The sequence below is a fragment of the Prenolepis imparis genome, unplaced genomic scaffold (genome assembly GCF_030444845.1).
Source record: "Prenolepis imparis isolate NDT839.2.m4 unplaced genomic scaffold, iyPreImpa1.0 SCAF_2, whole genome shotgun sequence".
NCBI classification, from domain to species: Eukaryota; Metazoa; Arthropoda; class Insecta; order Hymenoptera; family Formicidae; genus Prenolepis; species Prenolepis imparis.
Window position 1 is genome coordinate 21,241,428 of NW_028141160.1, and position 20,992 is coordinate 21,262,419.

The 20,992-nt window shown below is 42.1% G+C and overlaps 1 protein-coding gene across 10 annotated transcripts in view; it reads right to left on the bottom strand.

Moving 5' to 3' along the window:
* Positions 1-20,992, bottom strand: part of LOC145932610 (protein trachealess-like) — an 83,216-nt gene extending 62,224 nt beyond the window's left edge. For 3 of the 10 annotated variants that reach the window (XM_083031681.1, XM_083031680.1, XM_083031679.1), the window contains exons 1-2: positions 20,183-20,749; positions 2,230-2,262 (exon numbers count right to left, since the gene is read on the bottom strand). In XM_083031681.1, coding sequence (XP_082887807.1) covers positions 2,230-2,262; positions 20,183-20,469 — 320 coding nt within the window. In that variant the 5' untranslated portion in view covers positions 20,470-20,749. Of the gene's footprint in view, positions 1-2,229; positions 2,263-15,134; positions 15,142-20,182 lie in introns of those variants that run through there. The other 7 variants (XM_083031683.1, XM_083031682.1, XM_083031694.1 and 4 more) reach the window with 5 other exon arrangements.

A 20,992-nucleotide genomic window follows, 5' to 3' on the forward strand; every position in this document is an offset into this window, starting at 1 on the left:
GACAACAATGCCCGACAACGTAGTAACGATATCCAGTTAAATCGCTCGGCTGTCGGGGGGGAACAAAAATTTACGGGGCCGCGATTCTTTAAGGGTACTCGTGAACTCGCAACTCCGCGTATCCATCCAACTTCGCGAACGCGAACCAACGGGAACTTTTCGTCCGCGAGATTTCCCATCGATGAGATTCATCATTCATCTCGCTGTCCATGTTCGTCGATCGTTTTCACCGGTTTGATCGCATATATTCCAAGATTTTAAACCCTGAAGATGGTCGAAAATTACGATAATTTTTTCGATCGCATGTCAATTACTGTACTCAGTCGATAGAAAAAAAATCCAGATAATCTTACGTCGACGCGATTATGAATAATATAATTAACATTTCATTCGCTCTTAACGGCGCTGTTAGTAGGAACGAAAACGGGCGCATTACGGCTTAAGAGCCCGCGATGGACAACTCGGGTAGGATGGGGCACCCGGTTTAAAATTGTAGGGAACCGACGAGGTGGATGTACCCACGATATAAATGCTGATCAATCAAGGCGAACGGAGCATTTAATCGATACTTCAATAATTATCAACCTGCTCCGGACGAGTTTCGCAGATAACCCTTATGCATTTTTTTTTACTATAGTGCTTCTTTTCTTCACTGATCAATCGCCCCTGTTTAATAATCGTCGGCTTTAAATATAATTTATATGACGAAAAGGGCGCTATTTGAGATAATTTGTTTTCTACAAATTTCTCATATCATACCGCCTAACATTCGCCCCCTTATTCCTTCCGCGGTATTAATTTATAAACAATACAAATGCGCTAATATCTCGTAATGATGCATAGTGCGCTGGAGATGTCGCATTAATTTTGTCGCGTTCAAAAGACGCGAGATTTTTCATTACGGGACGAGTGACGGCTCGAAGACTCGCGAGGGACAGAGAAGGAAAATACGCAGACGTGCGATGAGATGAAAGCGATAACGTGTTATTAATCGCGTTATGTTGTTTGCAATTAGCGTGAAATCGCTTAGAATTAATTACAGCGATACCGCGCGTTCGACGCGTCGCCGTCATTAATTATACTTTTCTTCGCGCGCAACGTGATTACGCATAATAGTTTGTCCTCGGATATAACCACTCATGGATCGCGATGAAATAGTATCATAACGTACCAGCATCTTCTCACATTATTGCAATTTGCATCAAATAGGTTTTTTTTTAATTTTGCGAACGCATTTTTGGAATAGAATCGTTACTCTTTCTTCGACATCGAAAAAATTGTATTCTCGAAATAAAAGAACTGTATACTATAAAATTATTTTTAACGGATATTCTTCATCCTCTAAAATTAATCACATCGTGTATTTTTTTATGCAAAGCCCATTCATTTGGCGTTAGAAGTTAGATCATATCGTTGAATGCAGCGCAGTGTTTGTCACTGAATGGTTTTAATTTATTAGAAGAATTGATAAAATATTAAAGAGTGACTTAAAAGAAATAATGTACTTTTTTGTTAACATTAAAAATAAATCCCATTTCGTCATTTTTATAAATTAGAAATATCTGATACTAAGAGTAGAATTCTCCTCTTATAAGGTAAAAAGATTTTTTGGCACTTGTTTTAGAACAGGATATTCTAAAAATAGATAAAAAATTCTTATGAAATGAGAATACAATTTTTTCAGTGAAAGAGCACGTAAATTTAGAGGTAGTAGCAAAGTGTATTTCGTTTAGAAGTCGTCCGGTCCAGTATGCGTATGTGTGTATGTATATACATGTATGTATGGCTGTATGTATGTATGGTCCGTGAAACACCGGCTTCGTGTGCCGGCTCCGTTCGTTCGTCACTCGAGAGTTGATTTATATCTTTAGGTAAGAACCTCGTGCCAGACTTCTCGATGCCTCTGCTCGTTGCTTCTGCGTGCGCTCGCTTTGAACAATGGAATTGCGTCGCGACGTCGATCTCTCTGTATCAATCACCTCGCCGGAGCGAGATCTTTTATATCCTCAGCCTCCGTTCATCGAGAGAGGAACCCGTGTTCCTTTCCGCGTAACTTCGCCTTGTATTATTAGATCGCTAGATCGCTTTTTCCGACGCGTAACAACGCATTGCCGTCCGTTTAACGATATATAAGGACCGCGAGCTCTCGAACGCTCATTAATTCACACCGATAAGCGAAAACACACATCGCATATACACACATATACGGTATATAATAAAATTTCTTACCTGTCTGTCCAGCAGAGCGCGTCATCTCGATATCTGGAAAAAGAAAAAAAGTTTCATTAATTTATTTCGACTTTTATTTATTTCAATGTTAATTTATTTCAACACTTATCATGAATATATCAGTATCGCCGAGAGTAATTGTTTTAACTTTAAAAGCGATCTTTTGTGATTAGGATTTTTTTAAGTCAGATCAGAGTGTCTATCGTTTCGCGATATACATATATATAACTTTTGTGCGACGTCGTTCTCCAGCCAATCCAGTCAGAGAGTTTGATACTTGTACAAGTATTACTAATTCGTCGCGGTGCGCGATCGGCATTGCCCCTCTTATATTCAAGCCCGGAATCCAAATCCCGTGTCGCAGCTTACAGGAAAAAGCTTTTATGTGAAAGCTCGGCTAGGAATAAGATCTTAGCCGTCGTAAATTGCGCGCGAACCTAATCTTGCGGTTGAATGGTGCCGCGTTTCGGCTTCGCAGGCCCCCTTTCTTCTATTCTTCTTTGCTGAATGTCATAAAAATCCGTCCAGAAATGAAATAAAATAAAATTTACAAACTTTATCCATCAAGCTAGATCGGTCGCATATACGAATAGGCAACATTTTCAAACTAGATGCTTGTCGCGAATAAACTCTTTTCAGCCAAAACGTCGCGTTAGAAAGTCACGAAGCCCCCAACATCGGACATAAAGGGATCGCGACTAGCGAGAACTGATGAATCAGAAGGAAACGCGCGCGAAGGTGGAGGAGGGGGCCTGTCAACGCGACATGATTTAAAGCCAAATATTACGACAGAACTCGCATTCCGGCGAGGTTCTCTCCCCGGGCGAAAGCGAGCGAGTAGTCGAGGGTCGTGAGCGACACCGAAGGGATGAGCCCGTAAGTCGTGCAGATATGTCGGCCACGGTTTATTACCGGGACGGCGGCATGGTCGGCGGGGGTGGAGGAACATTGATTTAATGCGGGAGTAATTGGGCGACCGGACGTCTCTATGAGCGCAGCCACCTTCCACCGCTAATGCGTTCCCGCCCTTCTAACCTTTCGGCTAACCACCGTGCGAGCGAGCGTGCTATGGTTTCTCTCTGTGCCCTTTCTCTTTCTCTCTTTCTCTTTGCCACCCTAGCCTGCTCCTTCCTCCATCCGCGTGGTGGAACGTGAGAAAGACGAACGCTTTATTACTGCTTTTATTGCTCGACGAGTTTTAGCCGCAGGTTGGATCGGCTTATGGCGCTTATTAAACTTTGATGTCACCAAATCGCTCTTTCACTCTCGTCTGCCGTTCCACGCTATCGTCCTGGCACGCGGACGATATGTAAAAACGGAAAGGGAAGGGGGGACTGGGGACTGCCTCTTTGATGCGGAGAACGCGATAATTTTATTAGAATTCAAATTTTATCACATTTATCAGAAAGGAGATTGGCAAATATATATATATTCTACTTATTATACGAAAAGCAATAAATAATTTCTTTATAATAATTTTTTTTTCATACAGTTATCGATGAATAAAATAATTTGGTAGATAATGTTTCGCGCCATAAATTTCTATCTTAGATCTAGATCTTAGAATTTTAATTTTTTCAATTATACGTAATGCCGAGAGAGAGAGAAATTGGGTTAGAACCGCACGCGTTGCGTTGCCGCAAAGTGTCGACTCGACCTGTCATAATTAGCCGCGTTACTTAAGCACACACGTAGTAACATTGGAGCGCTCGTGTGTACTTATAACCACCTAGCAGTAAGTTAACGGTCATTATAGTCAATCCCGTTTATCCTCGTCATCGCGTGCAGGAAATTAAAGGGTGCGTCTCGAGATTTGTGCGTGTAATGTAGCCAATGAAAACCTGCCAGGTGTTGAGATTTTATTAACACGAAGCCGCTCTAAACGGGGGGGCCCGTGGTACGCGCGGAATGCAAATGCGTTACTATGATATCGTAATATCGCTTGAGATATTACCGATTTCGCGCGTCTCTTTCGCAAATATCTCGACGCGAAAATATCTAGGATAAGAGACAATTTACGGAGAAGAATACAATCGGAGAGAGGGACTTTTTTTTTGTCTGTTGCCCCCACAAATCTTCCCCCGATGCCGATATTAGAGGAGGAATTTCTCACGCGTGTGTGTTTCTCGCATTTCGCGAGATAGGACGAACGAGTTGGAAAGATTCCGTAAGCTAGAGAGCCTCTCTCGTCGCGCCATGTGTCGCTAAGGTCGCCAAGAAGCGCGGCGGGGAAAGCTTCCTCCGCAGTTCGCTCGCACAACGAGGGACCGCAAACGTGCTCTACAAGTAGTCATAATACGTGGACCGGGGGCAGACTCACACACATGGTGTGCGATCACGTCGAACGGGCGTTCACCCTCCCTCTCTCACCCCTCGGTGTAAAGTTAAACTTTGGATACACCGGCTGCGCGAAATGTCTATCCCGGGCATCGCGATGGTCTGCTTTCTGATCGCGCGCATTAGTTTTCGGGCAACACTGATAAAGAACTCTCTTTGATATTTCGAAGGATGTTGAGAGATGCGATGAGAGGGATTGAATTTCTCGAACAATAATTTTAGTTTTTTTTTTAATTCGCGATGTTTGCGATATTTTGTTATATACATTTAAGGTAATTTCAAAATAGATGAACCACCACTGATTGTGATGGATTAGGGCTTGAATTTTTAAAATATGATTGAAGGGTAACATTAACGTTTCAATTATGTACTGTTTTATACTGTCAAACTTGTATATAAAGTTTGTAATCATAATTTAAATTCAAGTAAAGTATTAAAATTTTTCATTATCAAAAACAAGTTTAAAAAAACTTCTAATTATTTTTTTATACAATATCACCAAGTTGAATCTGTATTGAAATTTTTTTCTGCTTATACAATATACATCATTGTATCGATCAGCTGTTTCGTGTGTCTGTATCTGTCATTCTGTAAAATAATTTTATATTCTATTTCATAAAGCATTTCACGCTTTAAATTCTCGTTTCGCCAAGTTTGAGAAGCAGTGACTTTACAGCGAGTCAAGCGAGTAAGGTCGAAGCGAACGTTAACAAGTACCATTTTCGCATTAGCGAAACGGAACTCGAATAGCGAAACTTTTCTTTTTTTTAAGAAAGGGACGGGGTAATGCCGTAGTTCGTGCGTCGTAAGTCATACTCGAATGGAACTTTAATTCGGATCACGAGTGAGAAAGCTTCCGAATCCAGTAAGTCGTGAAATATTACGTTAAACCGATGGTGAGCGCGTTGAAAGGTGCCGTTTGAATTACAATCGCGGGCAACCGGGTACTACGGTATATCCACGTAACGCGATTCGCATAATTTTCGCATCGACGAAAATTCTCGAGGCGTCGCGCCTTTTATCGTTCGAATCTATGAAATTCACTCCAGCCGCGCGCGAATCTCGCCGAGAACAATAATTTCCGTCCTCGGCGGGGACAAATGAAGAGAGTTTCGGATCGGCGAAGAGAGTATATACACGCTTTGCCGATGAAATCGAATCGAGTGATGGTTACGTATATCTCCTCGGAGCTGTTGCTCCGAGGAAAAAAGTTTGAGTCCCTCGCGGAGTGAAGCGCTGACGGGTCAGTGCACCATCGTCATCGTCTTCGTCGTCGTTGTCTCTCGACTCGTTTCGGTATACCTGTATGCAGGCACGACCTACGTTCCAGCGGAACGGCCAGCGGGTAGCAGCATAGCTGGCGCATTATCACATACGTTAAGTTTTTCTCCCTCTATTGGCCCAGAGCGGGGACACGAAAAACGACTGATTAATCGAACCAACACGGGAACATTCTTGCCCTGGGAGACGTAAAAAGGGAGGGAGAGGGAGAGAGAGAGAACCAGTAGAGTAGTGGCGGGGGGAGAGCGACAGCCTCTGCCCACCACACCCTATATTCGCGCATCTGCGTCCGCGGACGCAGAGAGGAACGGAGGAAAAAGTCCTCTCGCTGCCGGTATACCATCGCGGGGAGTAGTTCCACCACGATCTCTTTCGACGAAAACCGGAATGCGCGTTTCTCGGTCGAGATACCTATGTTCCGAACTTACAATTAACGCGGCGCAATAGCGCGGCAAAAAAGTGTACGCGCACGTACGTTTATATAGGTATACGATATAGGTATTACGTCGCCCCCCGTGTATAACGCCTAATTTGGGTGGGATATCTCGCGCAACTCTTTTTCATCTCTTACGATAATTGCCGAGATATCACGGAGATCGAGAGATACAATCTCGTTAGTTTGGCTTGTCGGAATTACTTTTCCGCGTGTTTTCCTCCGTCGAGAGTGCGTAAGTCGAACTGTTGTGATTGTTTCTTACTTATCTGTCAAAAGAAGGCTAAAAGCGATATAAAATAAAGCAAACATTCAATATGTTGTATTGAAAAATGAGCGACTTTAGATTGTAACGCGACAAGATTTATATCTAAAGGGGGTGTCTGTTCGGACAAACCAAAAGGGTAACAAAGGTTAAAGGTTGCGTTACTTCAAAGGGAACGACATGTAAGAGGGAATCGGGCGATAAAGGGAGTACGAGAGGGAGCAAAAGGATATTACATCTTACATCCTACCTGTTCTCTCGCGGATAATTTCGACGATGTAACGAAGGCTAAGGGTCACCTCACAAGCTTTTCCGTAACGCGTTACGTTATGTACTGACTTGAAACTTAAACTCGTACGTAATCTTAAACTTTAGTCAACGCACAAAGAAAATCGTAACCGTAAAACCGTAATTATTACGTTACGATTTTCTTTGTGCGCGTTGACTAAAGTTTAAGATTACGTACGAGTTTAAGTTTCAAGTCAGTACTTAACATAACGTAACGCGTTACGGAAAAGTTTGTGCGGTGGCCCTTAGGGCCTTTAGGGCCACCGCACAAGCTTTTTCATAACGCGTTACGTTATGTTAAATACTGAACCTTAGACTTAAACTCGTACGTAATAATATCTTAAACTTTAGTCCGTAACGTAATTACGGTTTTACGGTTACGAATTTCTTTGTGCGTTGACTAAAGTTTAAAATTACGTACGAGTTTAAGTTTCAAGTCAGTACTTAACAGAACGTAACACGTTACGGAAAAGCTTGTGCGGTGGCTCTTAGTCGTTGCAGCGGTGCCGTAATGCGAGGCGTTATGTTGTCGCGTCGAGTCGTAAAATTCAACCTGTTAACTTCTGATCGAATCTCCCGCGGCCCCACAGCTGTATATTATGAGTTTTAATATTAAATTCCAAACGTCTCACGCGTGTAGTAGTTTTCAGTTAGCTCCACTTTCATCGCTTCGCCACATTTTTTTTTTTACTTGTCAAGCTTCGTTAAAGTGGCGAATCGTATACATGAATCTGCCGAGTTTGTCTTTAAGTCTGATTTTATTTGCAAGCGAAATAAAAGAATTTTTAATCAAAATGACATAAAACAAACGCATAACATGAGTATAGAGGATAGTTTACGTTTTTATCTTATTCAAATTTTTATTTGTTCAAAACTCAAAAAAATTATGTGTAAAAAAACACATTTCAGCATTACATAAAACTTTTGAATTTTTTTCACAAGTGTCCAATTTTCTCTTAATGTAATAAGAGCAAGATATTTTCATGGATATTAAGAGAATTTATTTTTAAATATTTTATAATCTCCATCTCTTTATACGGGAAGACTCACCTTTTTTATAAAACGCTGAATCTTTATTTTAGAAAGATCGAGATTTTTATAAAGAATTAGATTTTTTTGTAAAAAAAACTGAATAGAAAACAGAGTCTGTAACTAAATAAAATATTTCAATATATTTCAGTTTGCGAAATATTATAAAAATATCAGCTAAATCTGGAATTAGATATTTCATCTTTATATCGGAACATGTCAAGATGTGCCTAAATTATCTTAGCCTCCGAAAAGTTTGACTATACTTTTGCGAAGCTCGTGACTCCGAGTACCGCGATACGGACGGGACGCATATATTGGAAACGCTCAGGAAGAAGAGGAAGGTGTGCAGAGGAGATGCTGTAGTAGCATCTTCGAGATATATCGACGAGGTGTCGCTGGGTTTAAATAGAAGCTTCGGGAGTCGCGCGAGTGGCAAAAAAGGCGTTTGGAAAAACACGAGATTTCAATTAAAGCGACAAGCTTAGTAATGAGACACTCTGGATTTATTGGTTCGAAAACCGTGGCGCCTAAGTGTCTGCGTGCGGTGCTCGTATTAAGCGTATGCGTACGTGCGTGCGTGCGTGCACGCGCGCGTGGCCGAGGCTTAGTTAGGGGGGCCCCCCTCCGGTCGCGGATCTACGATACGCTCACAGAACCGGGGCTCATTTGCATCGGATCGAAATTCGTTACTCTTTCGCGAGATAATCATACCGTCAGGCAAACGGCTGTTTTCCGATTCGAGTTCCGATCGCATTCAGAGTTTGCCCCCCCCCTGCCCCCCTGCCCCCACACACATTTGCTTGAAATAGATCGATTTCGAAGAGATATTTTGGCTCGAGAAACATACTCGCGTTTTTTTAAGGGAAAAAATTTTGTATCGAGCCGACAATATATTATTTTCCACAATATTTATTTTCGACGATAAATAAAACTTCAGAAAGCAAAATACAAACAATTCGCAAAACTTTATAAGTAAAAAAAAAAAAAAAGAAAATAGGAGATATTAATACGAAACTTCCAACAAGCTGCGAGATCCGCCTTGACGCGATTAATCGTTCGTAATTAATCGTTGTCTCGCGAATAAGATTCGCAGTAGATATTCTCCCCCGTACATGGAAAAGTCACCGTCACCATCAGCTTTACGTTCACATGGCATTTTCATCTGAAGCCCCCCGCTTTATTCCTTCACGGTGCATCGATTAACAAGCTTCTTATCTCGTTTAAGGATTTTTACGGCAAAACTTATGGCTGTCAGTGGAAGAAGACGAAGGGAGAGAGAAAGAGAGAAAGAGCAAGGGTGAGAGGGATGTGCATCGTCGGCAAACGCGTCTTAAAGACACCGATCCCAAAGTAATCGTCTTTCGTTGCCCGGGCCTCGATAAAAACGCCACGATACGAATCGGCGCGGCGGTTCATCGGCGATTAGCTCCGGGCTACGAATCTCTCGTCCCACATTATATCATGTAATTTTTATCGAATCTCAAATGTGATCTCAGAGTGCCTATATCGTGGAAATTATGCGCAAAACTTATCATCATTCATATCCCCCCCTCCTTTCCGTGAGTTTATCGATTGCCGCGCGCAACATCGATGACCATTTCGCGAAAACACCGGCTTCCACAACTCGCGTTTTTTCTTGCTCCGTGAAGTGCTCCTTCGAACGAGAGAGTACTCTACGAGAGAGTAAATTGAAACGCAATTTCGTCCAAAGTACTCCCGACGTCGTTATTATCTCGTTATACGCCTATTATAGACACACACGTGCATTTATTTTTAATTACCGCAGTGAAGAGCGCATAGCGGCTAATCGCGAGTCCATATCTAGCGATTTATCGTCCTTTCCGTTTCTTTATTACCGCGAATGTCGGCGAGTCGATCCCAAAGAGCAGCGACTACCCGCTGTGGGCTACTGTCGCGCAGCTACTCGTCCCGTTACGCAGTGGTGGCACTTTGTATGAGGGAGCCTTTCTTTTATACAAGAACGAGTCTCCGTTCTCCGAAGGATCGCTGATTCGCCGATTAAATCGAAAACGGCAAAGCTAATTGCGCTGCGTCTGTATTATTCATCGGACCCACCATCAGTGTTGGCTTCGTATTTTGTCAATTCGAACGACGAAATCAAAAGAGAGGAAGAGAGATAGAAAATGAAACTAGAAAAACATCATAATATATAATTTAAGGCTCCTGGCTCCTTGTCGACCATGTCGAAATCGTGACGTCAGAGGCGAGAAAACACACGCTAAAATTTCTTAGATGCCATTTCGAAATAAAAATATATTTCGATGAAACAGCACTTCAGATGGCTTTAGCACACTCTTAAAAAACTCCGAAAACTATCCTTTCCCCTTTATAATCAATCAACAGCTGTAAAATGTAATATTATGAAGGCCAGTCCGTCTGGTCTTTGCACATGCGCAGTCATTCCGCATGTCAAAGTCTGATATCTCGATCATTTTACAGCTGTTGATTGATTATAAAGGGAAAAGGATAGTTTTCGGGGTTTTTTAAGAGTGTGCTAAAGCCATCTGAAGTGCTGTTTCATTGAAATATCTTTTCATTAAAAAATGGCATCTAAGAATTTTCAGCGTGTACTTTCTCGCTTCTGACGTCACAATCCAATATGGCCGCGGTGAGCACCCAGGAGCCTTAAAATTGTTGAAATTTATAGATGTAATTTAAAATTGTTGAAATTGTATTATAGATGTATACATATTTAAATATCCCTCTTTCTCTCTCTCTCTCTCTCTCTCTCTCTCTCTCTCTCTTCCTTCGTCAGTCTTTATAAATGCATTATGTACAACTCTTGTAAAATGTGTGTCAAAGATGTGTTTTTACATCACAATTAAATCGGTTTTACGTTTGCACCCGTACAATTACGTACGCGTACGTACTGGCGGTAATAGATGGTATGTCCCGTCGACGTGTAGCTGCCGCCCACGTGGTCACTTGACCTCCCTACGCCTCCGTATCTCTTAGTTAACCTTATCAACTCGATTCAACTTGATTCTAACCGGTGCCGACTCAGAGTTTGCCAGTGCGCAACTGACATATAGGCGACACACGAGCGTACATATATGTATTTTTTTCTTTTTTTCTCCTATAATATTAATTTCACATACATTGGGTGACATAACGCGGGCAATTATTAATCCGATATATAATATATTCCGAGGCTTCTCATAATATATTCAGAGTTCACTCCCGTTATTATTCATCAGTTTACATACATTGAAATACGAGTTTTCGTATGCGGATGTTTTTGAATATCATATGTTAGATAGAGATATTGAGGACCTAATAATTTACTCGACTAAGATTACTCGAAAAAATGTATTTCGCTACAATTTACTCCAAGATAAAAGTACATATATACATGTATGTCGGACATTGCCGCGGACTAGGATATCGTAGATATGCAAAACGCGAATGTATCTCACTCGCGTGCACCCACCCTTCGTATCAGAGGTCGAAGGGGTCGTGTATCGATCTAATAGTAATGAGCTCGAGATGCTCGAGGTGTGTCGGAAGATTTTGAAATATACATTATGCGGGGGATTATGGTTATGCATGCGGGAAAGGCGCTGAGAGTATTTTTCTTTTGATATACCCTTCTCGCGCCCGCGGAGCATCTTCTCGTAGCGCGGCGACGGATGAGATTTGAATAAAAGTATCCGGCATCTGGCCCCCCCGGCTCCTCTCCTTTCCTTTCCTCTTGGCGTCGCGCCGCGAGTCGCCCCGTTGGGGGCTTGATTCGCTAGCTACTTTTTACAACTGCGCGGTCTCATTAAATATGTATAGATTCGCGCCCCGCGCACGATCCCCCAATTTTTCTCGTCCCCCGCCCGCCTATCCCGCCTCCGATGATGATATAACCGCATCAGCGATTACTAGAAACATATGTTTTAAAGATTACGCGCAACCGAATACTCTGCGCTTCACCTATATTACTTTATTCATAATCTTGCCTATTCGATGAACAAACTCGTATACGAGAGACAAATTTTCATAAAAAAATTAATTATAAGGATCAAGGACATATCTTCTTTAATTGCAAGGAATATGTGTTCGAATGAACGATGAAAGACGCAAGTCTTATCGATCACGTGGAGCGCAAATAGCGTCGAAGGATAACGACTCCTGATCTATGTACTCTAATCCTAGTCCGTCCCCTCGGGTCTACGTGACCCGGATTAAACCATAGGCTCGTATCGGCATCGGTCTCTCAAGGAGGCTACTGGTGTTCGAATACCAGTTAATCGCGGGAAGTGGTCTAGCGTAACCATTGATATTTTCATACTGCCCGCGGCTGACCGTAGACCCGACATTAGTCGCATAGTCGATTTTAACGCGTTATCCAGGTAGCGGGGCTACAATTTCGCGTAACTCGCTTAGGTAAAGATGCTATTAGATAACTGATAAATCAGCTAGTTCTATCTTCCTCTCTTTCCCCTGTGTTGGATGCGAAAATATTACCAAATAATTGATTGTTAAGTGTCAATGTTTTATAAAAAATTATTTTCAGCGCAAAGGTATAGAGGGTACATAATGCATGCAGAGCTCTAATCGCGAACATCTAGCGAATTAAGGAGCAATATCAGAGCGGTGGTTTCATTTCTTCGCGGAACAAATGACCCGCAAGTTATCACCCTGAGAGTTCGACCCTTCCATTTAAAAAATGTAAATTCGTTAATGCAAGTAATGGGGGCGTGAAAATTTGTTCGCTCTCTCCCTGCCAGTCTCTCCGTTTCTTTCTCTTTCTCTCTCTCTCTCTCTTTCTCTCTTTCTCTCTCTTTTTTTCTCTTCCGATTCTGCGCGGCGCTCACCCTATTACCTGAGACTATTATCCAATACAAAAAATCAAATAAAGTATGCTAAGTTACGCTTCGAAGACTTTGGGGAGCTCGAAACTGCCGAGGGGACGTAGAAACATTTTTTTTACTCCGTTCCCCCAACGTAGCGTCAACACCCGCGCTTTCGGGTCTTCTAGTCGCGCCGTTTCTTCGTCGCCTATTAACTTCCAACAGGCTGTAACAATGAGACGTCGCCGAAACTTTTCTCGCGACGATTTATCGTTACGTCGCCCAAGGAAATTCAGCCTTCCAATTTGATCGCTCCGACTTGTCTCGCGACGCAATGCATTTTTTTTATTTTCAGATATATATATATATATATTTATTTATTTATTTATTTTCGCAAAAGCAGAGTCGTACAATTTTGTCGTTGTTGAAAAAATTGCTTCTAATAAGGAGCATTCCAGATAGAGAGAGGTCATAGAAGAGAGATCGTATTCTGGTATATTTCCGCGATTTAATGACCTTACGTACCGTAAAACGTACGGTAAGCCCCCGTGTTAAAGCCGCGAGGTTCGTGATGTTGCAAATTGCATAAGATCGAGCGTAAGCTGAACGTATACCGTTTGTGGCTCATCGTCCGACGAGCAGAACCGACGGCGGCGGCGGCGGCGGTATCAGTAGCCTGTTCTTATCCGCTGATCCGCATCTACATTATTAAACTTGATTGGAGGCCAGGCCAATTCCCGCGCGAAAACGACTTATTGCAGCGTGGCATAGTGGTGCGTGGACGTTAGACCATTATATAGGAAAGTGCTGTTTAACGATTCGAAAAAATTCAAGTTAAAGCCCGATAATGGAAGAACGTCGCCTATTTTCGAACATCGAAGTAATTATTATTATTATTAATTTTTTTTGCAACTCTGCGAAATATTTTCGCAACGTTTTATTATCGATAAGGGAACGCGGCTTTTTCGAGATAATTTTCTTTTTTATCAGAGCAACGTGTGAGAGATATGTGTGAATATTATAACTAAAATAAATCGTCATCGTGCTTTGTAAAAATGACACATTATGTAGTATATATATGATACACCGTTCCAAGCGCAAGAATCGCGTTAGATATCTATCCCAGCATTGGTTGCATAAGAGAAGTGTAATAAGTTTCACGTAATGCGGACGCAAAAAGACCGCGAGTCGACGCCTGGGAAACACGAGACGCGATAGAGAGAATCTGAAAAAGTGCCGTTTTACGCTTCAGGTAATATCGTCGAATATAATGGAATGCGCGTCAATCGATAGCTGTACAGTTTGACTGGACGGATAAAATCTCTCGATCGTTGTGCAAGAAAATCGAGCAATTCAATCTCTATCTCCTGCACACACATACATTGTTTTAACGATGAACGACGAACGAAAAAGTTGGAACAAATCGTCGTGTTGCGGACGAACACGGATCGTTGAATGAAAATGCGCGAACGGGTTCGCGAGAGGGGGATCGGGTGGGAAGAATAGGAAATGATTTTTTTCGAAAATAAGCGTGTGTAATTGCTTTCGAGTCGGACGTTAAATGAAGTTCTCATAAAGAACTTGGCGCGCGCGAGTGCTTTATATCGCCATGCTAAATTCCGTACCGCGTGTCGGCCTTGATGCACCCGAATGCATTGAAATAAAACGTATCAAAGTAGCATGCAAGATGTCGAGCTCCCTTCCCCTCCTCTCCTCGCCGCTTTTTTCAATGGGCGTTTTTCAAACTAATTAAAGTGGATATTAAATCACTTCTGCGCCACATACACACCTTCGGGATTCACTGATGTACGACCTATTAATTAACGTTTCCGATGCTACAGAATATCGCTTGAATATCGTCGGAAAGAGATTTCCGAGATACCTTCTTCGATTGCAAATCGTTGCGCGAATTTTACTTTGCGAGAAAGATTGCTGGAATAATATAAAATATCTTGTAAAATAGAACGTGAATATATTATAACGAAGGGAAGGAAATTATAATACTTTCCCCGAGTATGTGTTTTACTCGTTCCAAAAATATTTGACGCATATAGGACCATCATCGGAGAACACGTGGTATTAAGTTTATAAACGTGCTTATAACTAATAATAATCGTTCCAGGATTGGCAAGATAATGTAAGCTGATGGGGCAAAGAGGAGAAAAAAAAGAGGCAAAGAAACGTCTAACGCCGGTGGAATTCGCTAGCTAAGAAGGCTGAAAAGGATTAAAAGAACAAAGCTTGTCCTCGTGTGCTTTTTACGTCGCACAAACGGGTTGCGTACGATCAACGCGCGACCCAATCATTACCGCGAGCGTATTATATAAAAATCTCTCTCCATGAAGAGAGAAAGAGATTATCGTTTCTACGCGTTTCTTTCGCCGTGTTTTTCTCGATCGATACAATTCCGGCGATGATGCTCGCTAAGAGTTTCACAATTAATTTTTTAGAAATATTTTTAAAATCGTACCTCTGTATATGTGTACCTATACATGTTCGTGTGGAGCCTCATGGTGTTCGTTTTACGCTCGCACGAGCGTAGCGAGCGAGCGCATCGGGTGACGTCGCGCACGAGACGGACGAGAGAGAAGAGAAGAAGAGAGCGAGGAACGAGGGCCTCAGGCGAGTTGTATAATATGAACGCGCCGCGCCGGAGTTTCGGCAGGCTATAATCAATTCTGATTGCAGTCCAGCGGATCGCAGCGCGATCCACTGGCCGATAGCCGAGAAAAAAGTCAGCGCTTCCAACTACCGGGCTGCCACGGTGGTACAGCCGAAGAAGCAAGGGAGGACGCGAAGGGACAGAGATAAAGTAAGGAATAAGGAGAGAGAGACGGCGGCGCGAAAGAGACACGGAGAACGGTATCGGAGAGTAAAAAAGGGAGGAGAGGATGATATAAAAGTGCGAGGGAGAAACCGGTGAAATCAAGAAAGAGACGAGGGAGAAATACGGTGGGTGGTTGGAGGAGAGAAAACATGGAGAAGAAACGAGTTTTCGACACGAGTTCGGGGGTGTGAGTTAGTTAATCTCGGCCTCGCAATCGTCTATGAAATTCGTCTATGGATTGTCGAGCTGGGACGAATAAAAACACGCAATACCGAGTTATTTATCGATGGGAGTCCACGGGAGTCTGATTCCGAGACAGGAGCAACCAGCCGAAAGCGAGTCCCCAAAAACAATCGTACTGACTGTCGTCCTTCTTTGCCCCTTGCTTTCTTTTCTATTCAAGATGAATGATCCCTTCGCGCAATCCGCAGCTTTTATGCTGCAACATCGTGCAAAAGCTGCGAATTATTTTCTTCGTACGTACGAAGAACTCGCGAGAACATTGATATCGTACTCGAATTAAGTGCTCTAGAGTCTCGCATGCGTAAGGGTTCCGTAAGGGCAAAGACCTCGCGCTAAACTATGCATGCCTCTGGCCTCGGATCCAATCAGGGTTAGGGGCAACGTTGTTCCGTCCAGGGAGGGAGAGAGAGAGGTTCGAGATATTTAAACTTCCTTACTGAAAAAGAGCCTTTAAAATGAAAGATAAAGTGTCGAGAAATTGTCGTTCGTCAAGGCTTATCGCTTCTAATCACTCGGCATTACACTTGTCGAAATTGTCCAGCCTTATTAAAAATGATACGAGAGAAATGAAAAGACGACGCTGTACTACTCCGTCGCGATAAATCTAGGGAGACAAACGCGAGATAAAATTCCTGACGAGAGGAGAAGAAAAAAAAAGCAGAAGTCCACATCGGTGGCGGATATGTAATGTGCGAGTAACTCCGGCAACAACCTTGACTCGCCGCAAGCCATACTCGCGCGCGCTTCTTATAATCCCTTGTGTTCGCGCGCGTCCGGCCCCATTAGTAGTTGGCTGACCCATCATTCAATAACGCTCTCAATGTCTGTGCGACCGTGTCTCTCTCCGTGTCTTCGGACACACGCATGTATGCGTGACGCGGCGATAATTAGATCGAGTTTCCGCGAGAATAAAGTGCGGAAAAGCGTCCTTTGGTTCCCGCAAAAAAAATTTTTTTTTTAATTACTTCTAATATATATATTAGAAATAATTTTTAAAAAACTTGATATATATTTCAAAATTTATCTCAATATTTGCGATTAATAATAAAGTTGAAGGTGTAGATAAGGGTATTGAGATTTTGTAAGATCTTAACGAGATATTTTGTTATCATGTAGCTCATCCATAGCTATATATAGATACATAGTGAGCGAGATTTTGATATAAAGTTACGTCATGGAGTAACAGTGTGTTTCAATGTCAATATATTGTAAGAGAGTCTTTCAATGTTAAGAGTGTCACTGATATGTTGCGTGTATACGATTTAATCCAAGTGTTATGTCTACGAATGAATAATTCGTCTCAGAATTATACGCATCGAGAGATTACGATGTTAAATATTATCATCGATACGAAACGCGTAACATGCACACGCTGGCACATTCTGCGATAATGGATTCTTTATTATTATTCCGATGTTAATTGTAAGCAGATGACAATTTTTTTCGACGAAACCATAAGACATACGTACACTTTATTAATTTGTACTGTAAAATAATTTTTTTTCTACACTATAAAAATAATTTTAATGTCGTTATATTACGAATATATCTCGTATCAGAACTCAAGAGGACAGGCAGATAACGGATGCACGTTTATTCATTTCCGAATTAATGAGTAGCATTGACCGAGAGACACTCGTTTCTTTTTTTTTTTTTTTTTTTTCAAAAAAAGATTTGAAACAAGTAAAGAGTTTCTAAAGAATCAAAGCAAATACCATACTCTTTCGTAACAAATGATTCGGAACGGCCGCTAACGCTCGACAAGCTACTTCTTATTCATATCGACGCCAATCGGCGTTAAATGCTACACGAGTTTATGTTAAATTATCATCTCTGTGGTTTTACCGGAATTCCCGAAGCTGACAAACGCAAAGTAAGAAGACGATTTCCATAGACAAATCTTTCGAGAATCCATCGAAACCGGAATGTTCGCTATACAAACGAAACATTTTCATTCGCGTTTTAAATTTTTATGTGTCTATTTTTTTAATATATAATCGTCTAGAAATATACAATTTGCTAAGATCGATTTTATAACGCGTCATCGTGATAACACGTGACACAGGTCGCGTGATACGATGTGAATCACTCGTAACATAATCGGTCAATGAATCGTGCTAGAACGGTCACCTATTGATTTCGCTATTCGAGGATGGAATCAAATGGTAGAGTTAAAAATCACGGCGATCGAAACGCACTTCGTTTCTCAAGCGGCATCGCATGGGAGACGACGATACGTCAATGTCATTCACGCTGTGTGTCACCGCGTTACGTACCAGGTGTCCAGAAATTAAGATCCAAAATCGCGAAAACAGGGAGAGATTTCTCTTATATGTGTATATGTCAGAAATTAAATTATATTTTTAAAAATTATAAAATAAATATAAACTGCCTCTTTCATTCTCTTACAAGTCACATCTACATTATATATTTATCTAGTTATTATATATATATATATATATATATATATATATATATATATATTATTAATTATTAGTATATTATATAAATATAATATTTTAGTTATTAAAAAAATTTCTATATTTCGAGATGTAAAGAAAAGACTTGCAAGACATATATATAAAGACCTTTTTATTTCGTCTTTTCCGATATAAGAAATTGCGTAATTTGATTTGAATACTGTGTACGGATTCGGGACACCCTTTGCAGACTTTCTTCGTTATCGTTGTGATTATACGTTTTATAAATACAGAGCGACAGACGTTCCTACTAGTTGCTCCGACATTGAAAGCACGACAGACAGGATAATTGATAGCGGAATGCTAATAACTCGTACGAGGCAGGCATTATAATAAGTTTTTTGCCCGGAGTGTGCCCCGCGTCTAGTGTATTTCTCGCTCCCCTCGCGATATGTCACGAGTGTTCTTTCCGGTGCTTATTAGCACGTAATTTGCTTGCTTCAATACCAGCTTTATCGGTAACGATTGATCGACACGAGAGATTTCTACTCATATTATTCTTTCTACCTAGACACGAATCTCTGTTTATCGATGAAGAATAAAGGCCCTTGCACATGCTAGGCGATAGTGATAGGAATAGCGATAGCGATAGAATAGTATCTAACTTCTGTTCCTATTGGTAAATATTTTTTATTCCACCAATAAGAACAGAGAATAGATATTTTTCTATCGTTATCGCTATTCCTATCGCTATCGCTTAGCATTGTGCAAGGGGCTTAACTGTACACGCGTGTATCGGCGTGTTTTACACGTAAGATTAATAAGCTGCATATGTTAACACTTGTACAGATTAAAGCTAATGTTTCTTATACAAGATCAATTATCGTCATTTAAGATCAATGTCTATGGAAATCGTTTTATAATATTAGATCTTTCGCGTAGAAATATATGTGTGTGTATTTTGTAATATATGCAATTAGAAAAAAATATATTTTTAGTGAAATATAAGAAATAAATGAGATCGAAGAATCAAATTTACAATTAGCTGGACATGTATACGCGAGTTTCGCGAGCGCGCATTTTCCCCGGATAGATTAGTAATTACATGTGTTACAAAGTGAAAAAATCTTAATACAATTTGCCAGGGTATTAAGCGCACGAAGAGTGTAATTACAAGATACTGTTCTTACGCGTTGCTTTCCTCCGAGTGATTATATATCGCGGCATACGGGCATGGAGAGTGTTAATAATTGCGGTGGACGATGGGAAAGCGTATGTGTATCCGTATTAAGAAGGAATGACATTACCGCATTTTGAAATGAGGGGCTTCGATATCATTAATCTCGTCACGTTAGATTGGACTTTATACTCAATATCGTGTGAACATATCATTTTTAAATAGAGTAATTTTTTCTTCAACATTCCCATCGACAGATGATCGCGTCTTTATGTCAAATTATTTTAATTATAATCGCAATAAAACATGTATGTGTGTGGACTTATAGACGTTTCAACTGAGAGATATTAACAGACTACTCTACATATGTAGATTAAAAAATATCTAGTACTTTTCCAAGTATTTGCTTAAAGTGGGTAAACATGGGAGTACTTCCCCAGAGAAGAAATATTTACTAGGCAAATATCTGAGGCTAAGACAAGCGACCTCTTCATTTGCCGGTGCATCAAGACTGGACGGTAGATGCAACGGCGTCAGGCTTCGCTGTAATAAAGTTTTTGTCGTTCTTTTCAGTCTCTTTGAAGGCTACTCTCGACTCGCGTCAAAGTGCAAATACGAGATGTCTCTTATATATTTGAAAGAATTAAATCGCTTTTTCATCAGAGCTTTATTAAAGTTTGATCAGAGAAAGTCGCGAATATATTATTAAAGTTACAGCATCGTGTATATTCTATATTACTAAAGTCATCAGAGATTACAAAGATTGAAAAGATGAAGAGGGAAAGGGGTACATGTCTCGGATGAGACTCTTTTTCTTTACGAAGGGAAGAAGGCGGGCACCTGGTACTAACCTGGTAGGGAAATAGGGGAATCCCTGATGGACATGTAGGTCCATGGGCATCGCGGGATGTGCGGAGCCGTGATGCGCCGCGGCAGGCACGTACTCGCCCCCCGCCGACATGGGGGGCTGCATCATCCCCGCGGCTGCGGCCGCGTGGTGACCAGCGAGCATGGCCCCCCAATGAAAACCAGGTGCGCCCGGCATCGCCGACGGATGCTCCAACTCGAGGGCACGGTGACTTCCGCCGGCGATACCACCCCCGGCTGCGCCTCCGGCACTTCCGCCTCCGCGGTGCATCCGCCACCCTTCCACCACGAATGTCGATGTCGTCTCGGTCGAACGCGCACTCTTTCTTTCCCCCTTTCTTTCTCTCTCTCTCTCTCTCTCTCTCTCCTCTCTCTATCTCTCTCCCTTTTTCTTCGACGTTAATTTAAATCACTCAAACGTTACTACCCACTTGTACACTGTGCGCGTGTCACCCTCGCACCCTCACCCGCGCCCGTACCCGGGATAGGCCGGCGGCGGCCTTTTCCCGTCGACGAACGGGAGGGCCTGTCGATTCGCCGCGGACCTCTTGTCGACCACCGCACCATCGACCACCGGTCCCCTTTAATCGCGCGTTACGCGGTACTCCCGTGGACGCTGCATGAGCACCATGCGGCGAGTCGCGGCGTGGAAGCTGGTGACTATGAGAACGCGACGACGGCGACGGCGGCGGCGGCGCGACGGTGGATGCTGCGGGGGAGACAGGTGTCCGCGCCGTAGTAGTGTATCCTCTGGCGAGCCGCTGCAGCCGGACGGACCCGAACAGTGGCGCAGC